Below are 13,836 nucleotides of genomic sequence, written 5' to 3' on the forward strand. Positions count from 1 at the left end.
TTGATATTCACTGGAAACTATTAGAATATTATTGGAAAATCAAACCTTGTAGCGCACTTTAAAACTCCTAAAGATGGACTTCCAGATGAGATGAGTCAGGGTGTAAATCCAGAGTGAATTTTGTTACTGACCAGGTGTAGGCCTATCACACAATGGGGCGGAGCTCCCCTAAAAGGCGTCCGATCAGAAACAGTGCAATGCCGCAACACGTTCTACGTAAATAATGATGTTTTGAAAAATGAATTCAAAAATCTTTCGTGCCATGTGCAAGCCACATACGAAATCTGAGGTCAGTCTGACTAACGGTCAGAGAGATATACCGTAGACACACACACACACACACACAGATTTATTATGTGACAGATAATTAACATACATTGTGTTTCCTCACTGGCTGCTTGTTTTATCGCAGTCATTTAGGCCTTGTTCAGACTGCCAACCAAAATCCGATTTTTAGCCCATCCAGATTGGAACTGGATGGCTCTTTTGAAGTCTGAACAGTCACAAATCACATGAAATCCGATTTTTGCTGAACAGATCGAAACCACCTTCGGGAGGTAGTTTCAGATCACATTTGGACACGTGTCTCAGTCTGAACCGCTCCAAACACTCAGATCGGTTTTGACTGTCCATGACGTCACTCTGCGCCAGACCCAGTGCGCCAGTCCGTCCCCTGACCGCATGGGGTTGTGGAGCTAGATGTCAACAATGGAGCAGTCAGTGGAAGACGTCGAAAACAGCAGTCCATGGACAGAGGACGAAACAAAATGCCTCATTACTCTGTTGGGAGATGGCTCCGTTCATCATGTTTGTTGTTGTTGTCTTGTCTCTGTCGCAATTATATGACATCAGACGCTCTAACGCCGCCCAGTCTGAACAGAGCCATATCCGATTTGGACACTTGCTAAAAACAGTGTGGACAGTCAGCCCTAAAAATCTGATTTGAGTAGGAATCTAATTTGAATCAGATTCGCCTGCAGTCTGAACGCGGCCTTAGTGTCTGAATATTTCTGCTGTAACTAAATGATGTATGCAGATTTAACTAATCCAAACCCACTGAAATATACAAGACTGACATTAAAGCAAAGAGTACAAGAGTCAGATGAGAAGACAGATATTTTGATACTTTTTATACTTTTACTACAGTAAATTTTGAATGCAAGAATTTTACTTGAGACATTTCACAGTGTGGTATTAGTACTTTTACTGAAGTAAAGGATCTGAATACTTTGTCCACCACTGAAAAGAGCGAGTGCTTTAAAGTGCCATAAATTAAAGTCTGGTTGGTACAGAGACAATTAGCAAGCAGGTCAAGTATCATGCTCAAGGAACTTCAGATATTAACACACCAGACAAGTTGCAGCTTCAAGAGTCAGGCCGACCTGACACAGTGTCCATGCCCGCTCAATAACATTATCAAAGTCTTTTAGGATTATAACAGGAAGCCACAGAGGAGAAAAGAGGAGACAGGAAGAAGAGAATGTTAAGATGGTTGAGAAGAGGATTGTGGAACTATCACACTGTTGCTGCTGCTGCTTCCCCTTCTTCTCGTCCTCGGGACGAAGGTGAGTTTCCTTTTACATGCTGGCAAGCAGGCGAGTGCAAAGGGCATTGTAAAGAATTAAACAACTACTCTGAAGTTTATAAGTTAAAGTAACTAAAGGCAGACAGAGGTGGAAGAAGTATTCAGATCCTTTACTTAAATAAAAGTACTTATACCACACTGTGAAATGATTCCACTACAGTTAAAGCCCTGCATTCAAAATGAACTCAAGTAAAAGTACAAAAGTATCAGCATCAAAAAGTTTCAAAAGTAAAAGTACTCGTTATGCAGAATGGACCCACTCAGATTGTTTTATATATTCCTAATATATTATTAGATAAGTATTTTTGGTGCATTTACATTTTACTTGTCCAAATGAAGCTAATTTTAACTACTTCATATACAGCTATGAGATTTCATTTATAAACATGCTTTATCATTTGAAATTGATTGTATTTTTTCATGTTAAATCTCAACCTGAAAAGTAACTAAAGCTGTCAAAGTATAAAGTTACATCGAAGTCAAAGTATATGTAGAAAATACTCAAGTAAAGTACACATACCTCAAAATTGTAATAGCGAATGTTCTTTCCACCACTGCTAAAGGATTGAGTGATTTTGTTTTGTCAGTTGCACCATTGAATTATGAATTGAATCAGCATGGATATTATAAAAGGTATCGCTCACAGAAAAGTCTCTAACTCTGCAGCTCTGCTGAGCTTTTTTTCTTGCTCCTAGTTTTTCTTTAACAGCATATTTACTCTGCAGTTTTAGCTCAGTGCTTCCAACCGCAGCAGGTGGCTTTTTATTCAACAAACAAACTTGAATATATCCACTGTACTGTCCACTGAAAATATATATATTTTTAACACTCCTTCATGACAAATAAATGCAGCAGTTTGTGTCTTTTGTCCTTGTAGGAAGCAGAATGTGCCTTTGTGTTGCTGCTGATGGAGACATACTGGGTGACAGGTGATTCCTCTGTCTGCTCCCCGCCCTCTTTTTCCCCATATTTGGCATCATGAAGTTCTTGGATGTGAGTCTAAATCCCTTCTCATGATTTATTAAAATAATCTTTTAAAACTAAATAACTAAAAGTTACGGTGAGATTCAAAAAACCTGAAAAACTGCATATAGCCAACGAAGACAACAAAACAGAAATCTATGAGATTGTAATTGTAAACTTATGAAAACTGATAAGAAAACTAATATTTTCATCATCATTTTCTGTTACTAAGATAGATCGGAATCGCTATGAACCTGGGGGGACACTCAGGTACATGCGTGCAGATGGCACTAGGGACAGGGGCCTAGTACCATCTGCACGCATGTACCTGAGTAGGACTAACTGTTCATAAAAAGTTAGAGATCTTAGAAAAGTAGCCTTTAAACATCAGTGAACTCTAATCCTAATGAGAGAAACACATTATTTACATGATACTATAGAATTAGTCCATATACTAAAAATATTGAGTAGTTAATCAATCTTAGTAAGTTTGTTGACAGTAGTGATTGAATAATAATCAGAGTATGCTTTGTTTTCTCATTGCCATCAAGTTCTTCTTCATTGCATTTTATTTTCTAAAGTTCAGTTATTGGGCAACAAGTAAATGTAAGCCACACATTTACATTAATAACTGGGTTAAAATTGAAACTGTTGTTCTGCCTTTATTATCTCTCTGTGTACAGTATGAGTCTCTTATTTCTCTCCTTGTGTTGCTCCTCCAGGTAGAAAAGGAGAACTTTAAAGACTTTCTCCTCTTGCTGGTGGGTGTCATCTGCCTCACCACCTCCACTGAGAAGTGGGGACTCCAACAGAGAACAGCCCTGAGGCTGGTCACCATGGTGGAGTCAACCCTGCATGGTGAGCACCAAACACTTTACAGAGAGGAGAAACTAGATGCAGTCGACCTGGTGCTCTCTGGGGGTTGCAGAGCAAAGTGGAGATGATAGATAGATAGACGCACATAAACACATAAAAACATACAATCTCTGAATAAATATAAATACACATAAGTAATAAATAAATACCCTAGCAATACACTATACACCAGTAAAACATACAGCAACAAACAATTGTGCAAATGAACACATTTAAATCCTGAGGTCTTCATCATTTGGCCCTGTATGGCACAGGGAATAAAAGACCTCTTATATGTGTTCCGGCTCGCCATCGGGGTTGTGAGTCGACGGCCAGACGGGAGCAACTCAATCTCAGAGTTCAGTGGATGTGCAGGATCTACAAATATCTGTTTAGCCTTCCTGAGTATACCACTGTTAAAGACGTTGTTGAGGTCTCTTTGTGGCTCACCAACCACCTTCCCTGCAGTCTTAACGATTATGAAAAGCTTGTTCTTCTCCTTCACCAAACCAGGTAGTTATATCAAACTGTAGAATACTTTCAACCAGTCCCTTGTAAGCCATCTGAACAAACTGCTGGCCATCATGGACAATGATCAGCACCCTCTCCATCACACAGTAGAAAGACAGCGGAGCACCTTCTCTCACAGGCTGCTCCAGCTCCGCTGTCAAAGGGACAGATACAAAAAATCTTTCCTGCCACATGCCATCACACTGTACAATAACAAATAGCCTGGTTCATTACATACTGTCGTTATGAACTTTATGTGTTTTTTATGCACACTGTTCATTGCACCTTATTTGTTTCATAGCACCAACATTTTTATACTGCATATTCATATTTATTCTGCACTGGAATTCTACTCCTTAATACATACTCCTTCTTTAGACACTTTATTTTTATTTTTACATTACATTTTATTGTATTTTATTGTATTTTTATATTTTATTGCTTGAAGTATGCCTAGGTTGTTCTTTTTATTTAATTATTTAATTGTGTTGTTATTGTCTCTGTGTGTAATGCTGCTGCTACACTGTCATTTCCCAGCTTGGGATAAATAAAGTCTGTCTATCTATCTATCTATCTATCTATCTATCTATCTATCTATCTATCTATCTATCTATCTATCTATCTATCTATCTATCTATCTATCTATCTATCTATCTATCTATCTATCTATCTATCTATCTATCTATCTATCTATCTATCTATCTATCTATCTATCTATCTATCTATCTATCTATCCCAAGAATGTGTTGGCTTACACCAAAGCTTCTCAGCTTCCTGATTAAAAACAGTCGCTGGTTGACTCTCTTAAAAATACACAGAATTTTCATGAAAACTTAGAGTTTGATCTAAAATCATGCCCAGGTACTTAAAATGCTCCACAACTTCAACAAGCTGGTAGCTAAGTACAAAAGGGGCCATGTTACTTACACCCCTTGGTTTAGTTTGTACAACTAGTTCTTTGGTTTTCACCACATTCATTTCCAAATGACTGGTCTGACACCAGTCCTTTCAGAGCCTCAGGTACCTCTGCTGCTACTGCTGCTTGTGTTTCTTATACTGCTACTGCTTTTAATCTCATACCGCTAACTTTACTACTGACAGAATGGAAGAAATGTGTGCCTCAGCCTGCAGCTCCCAGCAGGACTAAACGGGACCTGATGCTGTGTAAAGCCATGTGCATCGGCGTCGCCTACTCCTCCAACATGGGAGGCATCGCCACGCTGCCTGGCACCTCCCCTGACCTCATCTTCTCTGAGTACCTCAACCCGTTCGTGCTGCACCACACATGCTGATGGGATGTGCTTGTATTTCTGTATATCTGTATATCTTTACAGCTTGCTTGCCGTGCATTGTGTTTACAGTATTGGATATCAGTAGGCTGTAATAAATCTAATGTACTATGTTTCTATGATATCTGAGCTTCTGTGCATGTCCACTGTTCTGGTCAGACATGTAAATGAACATGTGAATGTTTATTGGGCCAGCAGTAGTTAGAAACTAGATATTTTAATGTGAATTCCTATCAGAGAGAAGCTCAGGGAATTGCTGTTTTGGATGGAAACAGAAGGCTTGGATGTACGGAATAGTTTGCCAATAAATTCAAGACTTAATGACTTGATTTCTCTTATCTGATTCTGTGAGTGAAAAGAAATACATGGAAATTAATGTTGGCATTAGTTGAGACCAGCCCTGCCTACTGCAAGCACCTTAAGTGGCTTTGATATTAAGTTTAATGTTGCAGCTACACTGTGTCAGGGTTGTTTTTTTGCTCAATATAAAATTGCAATTTACATGTCCACTGTGGAGAATGTTTGATTAATTTAGGCTGCTGGGCAAATAAAGAGCAAAAACCCAAAGGATTGTGTGTGCATTAAAAAAAACAATTTAATTCACCTCAAACATATATCTATAACGCAAGAAGTGTGTGTGTGTGTGTGTGTGTGTGTGTGTGTGTGTGTGTGTGTGTGTGTGTGTGTGTATGTGAGTGTTCTTGTACTTCCTACATAGTGAGGACCAGAACACGTCTTTAACCAACAGAGTGAGGACATTTTTGCAAAGTGAGGACATTTCGGCCAGTCCTCACTTCTCTAAAGGCTTTTTTGAGATTTCAGACTTTGTTTTAAGGGTTAAGTTTACATCATAATGATAATTAACTGAAACTGTGTTGTGTGGTTACAAAACTAACTAAAATGATAGTGAAAATGTCCTTCATTTTGGTCTTTGTCAACTTTTTTCATACATAATGAAGATGGATAAGGCAAAGGAAATAAAGGCAAAATTTGCTGTGACCTCTTTTAATCTCCCACCCAACAAATACCCCATTACAAAAAACTAAAACTAATAAAAACTAAACTAAAACTAAAGCATTTAAAAAAAACAACAAAATTAAAACTAAAACTGATGAAAAATTCAAATGTATTATAACCTTGGAAGTGAATTCACTATTCCAATGAGGGCCCTCACAAAGATAGAAGTACAAGAATGTGTGTGTGTGTGTGTGTGTGTGTGTGTGTGTGTGTGTGTGTGTCTCTGACCGTTCTTCAGGCTGACCTCAGATTTCATATGTGTCTTGCTCATGACACATGACAATTCATTTTTCAAAATATCATTATTTACGTAGGACGTGTTGCGGCATTGCACTGTTTCTGATCGGACGCCTTTTAGGGGAGCTCCGCCCCATTGTGTGATAGCCTACACCTGGTCAGTAACACAATTCACTCTGGATTTACACCCTGACTCATCTCATCTGGAAGTCTATTTAGCCTTTTATGGAGTTGCAGACGTTGTCGTGGTCTGCATAGCCACAATATATGAAACACAATAGTTATCAATCAATCTACACATTCTACAACACACCTTATGAGCCTTACTCACATGATTCACATCCATGTGTTTGTGCTGCATGTAAACTTATTCCCTCCTATATCTGTGTCTGTATATATGTCTAACCATGTTGAATGATTAACTTTCTTTTTCTTAGAATAACTATTTCTGTGTCTCTTTATATCTCAATGTACATCCATGTATTACCCAATATACACTTTGTATATTAACACTACGCAAGAGTATTACACCTCATTGTACATCCCACTTTCACACACAACCTCATTGGGCCATAATTGAAAAATCTACTTAATCTCCCACTATATGAATACATACTTCCTACGGGCACTGCACTAGTTCTCTTTAAATTCAGGATTTACCCAAACTGCAACTGCATTAACTTTGGGAAGTGGCTCCTGTTGTGTCGACCCATCAGTGTTATCATGCTGCTGACATGGATATGGCTGCACTGGCTCTTCCTTGGCTCAGAGTGAGTGTTACACACCATCTGTTCCTCTAACTGTCTCCTGTGTGTGTGTGTTTTTTACAACTCGTATGCATGCAACTAAATACATTTACACAAGTACTGTACTTTACTTTTACTTGAGTTTTTCCATTTATATAGCAAAATACTTCTACTTCACTAGATTTTAGAGGCAAATGTTGTACTTTTTTACTCCACGACATTTAGCTGCCAGCTTTAGTTACTTTTCAGGTCGAGATTCTCATAAAAATGATAAATTTAAAATGACTTTGCTTTTTTTTAATTCAGAAGTATTATAGTAGTTACAATGAGCCCTATCTTTACAAATTTAAAACACTGCTTCTATAAATGCATAAATACAGATAATCTAATAATATATTTGGAATATATAAAACAATCTGAGTGGGTCCATTCTGCATACCGAGTACTTTTACTTTTGATACTTTAAGTGCATTTTGATGCTAAATACTTTTCCACCACTGCTGTCTGGTTCTTTACCATCTTTACATTCACATTCAATTTACATTTCTTTGTATTTTAACCACAAGGTGTTGTGTTTTCCCTTTAGACCTGCTGTCCATTGATTCATTATGACAGCTGGTACAGTTTTAACCAAATTAAAACACAAACTAGGAGCAGAATTAAATTTAAATATTAGTTCAGCTTTAAAGAACAAACAGTTAACCGTGCAACATTTAAAGACACTGAATGTATGAATCAATAAATAAGTGTTTGGTATCATCCCATGATTACCTGCTTTCATTTGAACACAACCTGAGGCTGAGGCCTGAGTGTAATGTTAATGTTAGTGTTAGCAGTGTGATGGTGTCAGACAGGTTAATTGTGAGCGCCGCTGACCTTCGCTCAAGCTCAGTAATCGCCTCATTAGCCCGTCGCTTCCCTGTGTCCTCAGTGTGCTTTTACCCAATCACAGTCAATCACTGCGTCCACTGTGAGCATTTGTCTGCCGCCAGTTGATAATATAATATTATAATCTGTCTGTGTGCACTGGACACACACACACACACACACACAAACACAGCTTCAGGTTCCTGTGGATGCAAATAGCCTGAGAATAATGCAGTGGCAAGAAAAGGGATAGAAGAAGAGTACAGGGCGCTGGGACCAATGAGGTGTTCATTCATTCATTCATTCATCATTTCATTATTCATCATTCATTCTTTCATTCTTTCATTCATTCTTCTCAGTATATTTAGCCTACCTATCTTTCAGAGTTTTAAAGTGTGCTACAAGGTTTGATTTTCAAATAATATTCTAATAGTTTCCAGTGAATATCAATGTTCAATGTGTGCTGGATGGTGTGGTACCTTATGAAAAGTAAGTGCTTTATGGAGTTGCAGACGTTGTAGTGTATAACAATATAGTATATCAGCTAATTGGGTTCATGTTAATGTACTTTTAGTGCAGCATACTGCGTAATGTACGGTTGCCCTGAAGTGCAAAACACACCAGCAATTCACACAACACGCCAGCAATTCGCCACAACACGCCAGCAATTCACACAACACACCAGCAATTCACACAACACGCCAGCAATTCGCCACAACACGCCAGCAATTCACACAACACACCAGCAATTCACACAACACGCCAGCAATTCGCCACAACGCGCCAGCATTTCACCAAAACGCGCCAGCATTTCACCACAACACACCAGCAATTCATCAAACCGGAAAGGGTAGGTACCTATTGGACACTGATCCTCCTCCTGATTGGTTCCTGCCGTCATTCACTTCTCCATAGTAAAACCTGTCGGCCATGTTGTGCGTCCGTATTGTGATATTTATGGTAAATTCATTGAGCCGGTCCAGAGCGAGCTGACATGAAGGATAAACACTTTACTGTCATTCTTTTTCACTTTGCAGTATAAAACTCTTACCTGCAGAGAGGAGATGAAGTGTTAACTTTACATGGACACTCCACGTGATATAATCAAATTGCATTGCGCCGAAAATGTATTTGTTGTGTCGGCGAAATTCACAATACAATGCCCTTGTATATTCATTCATTCATTATGCCTCTCCGCTTATCCGGACTCGGGGCCGCGGGGGGCTGGAGCCGATCCCAGCTGACGTTGGGGGAGAAGCGGGGTACACACTGAGCAGGAGCCGCTGAACTGGCGACCCTCTTGCTGTGAGGCAAGAGTGCTAACCACTACACCACCGTGTAGCCCAGTAAATATTACATTACATTAAAAAAGAATCTGTTTCCAATCAATAATTCCAGTCAAACACCGGAGGACCGTGGGTATCTTCTCACTCACAAACTCACAGAACGTGTCACTGTGGAATATCAGAATAAAATGCCCTTTGATGTTTACTGTACAGTAAGTAAGCGCATTTTATTATGAATTTCGCCGACACAACAAATACATTTTCGACGCGATGCAATTTTATTATACCATTTGGAGTGTCCATGTAAAGTTAACACTTCATCTCCTCTCTGCAGGTAAGAGTTTTATACTGCAAAGTGAAAAAGAATGACAGTAAAGTGTTTATCCTTCATGTCAGCTCGCTCTGGACCGGCTCAATGAATTTATCATAAATATCACAATACGGGCGCACTACATGGGCGACAGGTTTTACTATGGAGAAGTGAATGACGGCAGGAACCAATCAGGAGGAGGATCAATGTCCAATATGTGCCTACCCTTTCCGGTTTGATGAATTGCTGGTGTGTTGTGGTGAAATGCTGGCGCGTTGTGTGAAATGCTGGTGTGTTGTGTGAATTGCTGGCGTGTTGTGTGAATTGCTGGTGTGTTTTGCACTTCAGGTAGTAATGTGCTATGTTACGATTAGCAGGCTAATGAATACATGCTTCCTGCGGGCACTGCACTAGTGACTTAAAATCGACTGATGATGTAAAAATATTTGGGCAGACTGCTAGTCCTTCTTTAGGTCGACCTCAAATATCTTCTTCATCTGGTTACTGAGCTCCTGCTCCAGCTGATTCACAGCTCTCACCACAGTCTCCTCATTTGACGGTTGACGATTCTGACTTCTGTCCAGTCTTTGGTGGGTGGAGCAGCGTTCAGCCAGGTGAAGCTTTGGAGGAAGTGGAGGTGGTCTTCAGACAGTGAGAGCTGCTCCACCTCAGTGCTTCTCTTCTTCACCTCAGAGATTTCATGTTCCAGCTCTTTGATGAAGCCTTCAGCCTGTTTCTCTGTCTTTCTCTGCTTCTGTTTGATCGTGTCGATTAGCTCGGCCTGGCTTCTCTCAACAGACTCCTTCAGAGCGGTGAAGACCTGAACACCATCTGCTGTCTCTCTGTCTGCACCTTTCTTACTGAGCTCCACTGAGTGTTTGATCTACTCAATCTTCAGCTCGATTTTCTGGATTATCCTCCAGCTCCGCCTTCTTTCCTTCATATCCTTCTTTCAAAGGAACAACATTGTGTCTTGTGGTCTAAAAGAGTGCAGAGCATGCAGACACACAGCAGACACACCAGGCAGGACTTTAGGGCCTTCAGTTTGGTTTCATTGCAGACATCACAAGAAATGTGTTGCTCTGAGCTGCTGCTGCTTCTGGCTTTCTGTTTAATTAGATTTTTTAACTTAACAGACATTTCAGAGATCAGAATATTGACCTGCATCTCTGGTCTGATCATGAATCCTCTTGGCAGTTAGGAAACTGACACTGGACATTTTTATCCCATTGTTAAGTGATGCAGGTTTTGCAGAAGTTGTGTCCACATGGTTGGCAGCAGCAGACATATCTACACATATTGGCCATGTGCCACAGAGGAATTTCACACTTTAATAAAAAAGATGCAAAGATGGCAAATTGTCAGAGTAGATTACCACATTGAAAGTATGGTTAAAGGTGAATATACCCAGTAGTGCTACTAAACAGATAGGGGGGTGAGGAGAGATTGACAGTATTTTCCAGTACTGTCCTCAACAAATAGGCAGTGGTGAAGGAAGTATATAGATCTTTTTCTTAAGTAAAAGTACTAATATACCACACTGTGAACTTTCTCCACTACAAGTACAAGTCCTGCATTCAAAAACTTAATTAAGTAAAGGTATTGTCAGTATCATCAACGAATTGAACAAACCTTGTTTTACAGGTTTTGTTATAGTGTTGCTGTATTTTGAGAACCGAGATTTTTCTAAAATGTCACCTTAAACTTGTTACAGTGTCAGAAATACAGCTGTTTTCAGCTTGGTGAAGATGCATTTTCACACTTATCCAAGAGGGTTTTTCCAAGAGTTTATTTCGCTGAAGAAGTAGGAGAACTTTCTCAACACATTATCATTATCACAAACATTCAACCAAAGTAACTAAAGCTGTCAGTATATGTTAAGCAGATGTACTTAAATAAATGTATTATTATAACTATTAGACATATTTTTCATTGTACCAGCCATTAACAGATAGATCAAAAAGTACATTTTTGACCATGAGCTTATCATACCAGTTGTTGAAAAACAGTAAATTATTATCAGCTGTCAGCTATATATATATATCTATATATATATATATAAACAATCACCGTCATTGTTGATTTTGTTTTTTGCAACAACTTTTTATTGTCTTAAATGGAGTAAAAAGTAAACGTTATAAAAAAATGTGTTATGTTATTATAATTTATACATAGAAGTAAGAATAAAGGAAAAAGAAAGACAAATAACATTAAACAGACATTCCAAAATGTATCAAGCTTAACTTTGCAAAGTTTTTTTTTTCTCCAGGTTGAGGCTATCCAACTCAACCCGCTGTATGTCCTGATCCCCGCCACCCTGTGCACATCCTTCTCCTTCCTGCTTCCTGTGTCCAACCCGCCCAACGCCATCATGTTCGCCTACAGATACATCCACGTCCTGGACATGGTAAGACCTGTGGTACAAACAAACAAACAAACAAACAAACAGGTTTGTTAACAAAAATACATATAATATTCTACTTCACAAAGTGAACACTCAGCATAAAATGTAATTCTGCACATCAAACCATAACTTTTATGTCTGGTTGCTGCTGCAGGTGAAGGTGGGGCTTGACGTCAATGTGATTGGCGTCCTTACTGCTCTTTTGGCCGTGGCCACATGGGGAGTTCCATTATTCTCCCTGGATACATACCCTGACTGGGCCCCGGTCCTCCCCGGGTTCAGCTCCACATCACCATGATGATGGTCATGGACCTGAATTGGTGTGTTTTCATCCACCTATTTTTATACACATTTTTTTCCTGAGTGGGGATGTTGTTATTCTGAAAAAGTGAAATATCATGAAAATGTTTTTTTCACCTGGATGAGGTGAAAAATTAGAAAAATGGGTTGATAAAAGGAAAATATAAAAAATGCTGCTGTAACAACTCACATATAGTCGGTACAAACCCACCTACCGCTTTCAACTAAAGGTCCTCCTGGTGAAGTGCATAGCAGCTGCTCCTCGTCTTGTTTGTGGTCTGATGAACAAAGACAGAGCGAGAGAGGGGAATGGAGGATGAAACAAACAGAAATGTCATGTTTCTATCCATTTTTCCCACATTCTGTGCATTCCAATACCCATACTATAACACTATTATTTAGTTTGTTAGACAATGATTTAGTATGTCCCAATGCATACAATGCATTTTTACAAAGATACCAGGATGGCATACTATATCCGGTCGCATTTCAGTATGCAAGCCAGCATTCTTTTTGCCTATTCTAACTCACAACCTTTTGCACAGCAGATATATAGGCAGAGGTTAAAAGGTCAAGATACCATGCAATGCTGCAGTATGTTCCAGTTGCATGCATATGCATAACTTATAACTGGTTTTTAATGCCTCTTTATGACCTACAAAAGCAAACACAGCCGTTAGCAAGAATGTTGGCTGTTTCGATGTTCTTAATGCCTGCCACGGTCCCAATGGGTTGGATTCAGATTAAATGCAGGTTCTACAGAAAGTCCTTCAGTTCAGATTCCAGCAGGGTATCCTGTAGCGAAGCAGCACACCATCGGACCAACCCGGAGCTGACACCTTTGACTTGCAATAGGAGCTCTGGTACAGGGCTTCTCTGCCGGCCAGCACCAGAGTTCAGTCCACTTCTCTGCCTGCTTCCTGGGATCCAACACTGACATCACGCTGCTGGAGGCCCACGCTGTTTTGCTGGGCCCGCTATGGGAAGTGAGGCATGAAAGAACCAGAACCAGGACTGAGCATGGCAGACTGTCAGACCCTGCTACAGTAAAGCAATAAGGTTAATGGGAGTCTGGTACTCATGGAAACACTCGTTTTTGTCTAAAGGCGCCGCCAAACCAAAGGCAAAATAAAAGTTTGTTCTTGCTGCTTTACTTTTAAGAACTAAAACTTGAAACTTTGTCATGAGTAAATCATTCTAACTGTAAAGAGAGTTTGAATGAATATTGATGTTTGTAGCCTACACAAATGGCAGAAATGTAGTCCTGCATGTACCCTACACCTGCTAGAAGAAAACATTAATAATTACAACTATGAAGCTGTTTTATTGTTCTATATCTCCACTGTGGTTCACTTTACTGACTTTGTTGCTATGTTAGTTCCTTCTGTATTTTATTTGAACTAGTGCAGTGCCCGTATGTATTGGTATAGTGGGAGATTAAGTAGATTTGATCAATTCTGGCCAAAT

The 13,836-nt window shown here is 39.5% G+C and overlaps 1 protein-coding gene across 1 annotated transcript; it reads left to right on the top strand.

Moving 5' to 3' along the window:
• The first annotated feature begins 1,480 nt into the window (after positions 1 to 1,480).
• slc13a1 (solute carrier family 13 member 1) lies at positions 1,481 to 12,367 on the top strand. The gene is given in 14 exon segments (XM_059334882.1): positions 1,481 to 1,524; positions 1,526 to 1,565; positions 2,463 to 2,514; positions 2,517 to 2,578; positions 3,271 to 3,385; positions 3,388 to 3,406; positions 4,917 to 4,933; positions 5,015 to 5,180; positions 7,110 to 7,226; positions 8,263 to 8,277; positions 8,279 to 8,353; positions 10,867 to 10,921; positions 11,941 to 12,072; positions 12,224 to 12,367. Coding segments are annotated over 14 exon segments (1,053 nt in total).
• The last annotated feature ends 1,469 nt before the right edge of the window (positions 12,368 to 13,836 follow it).

Source organism: Centropristis striata, chromosome 6, assembly GCF_030273125.1.
Source record: "Centropristis striata isolate RG_2023a ecotype Rhode Island chromosome 6, C.striata_1.0, whole genome shotgun sequence".
NCBI classification, from domain to species: Eukaryota; Metazoa; Chordata; class Actinopteri; order Perciformes; family Serranidae; genus Centropristis; species Centropristis striata.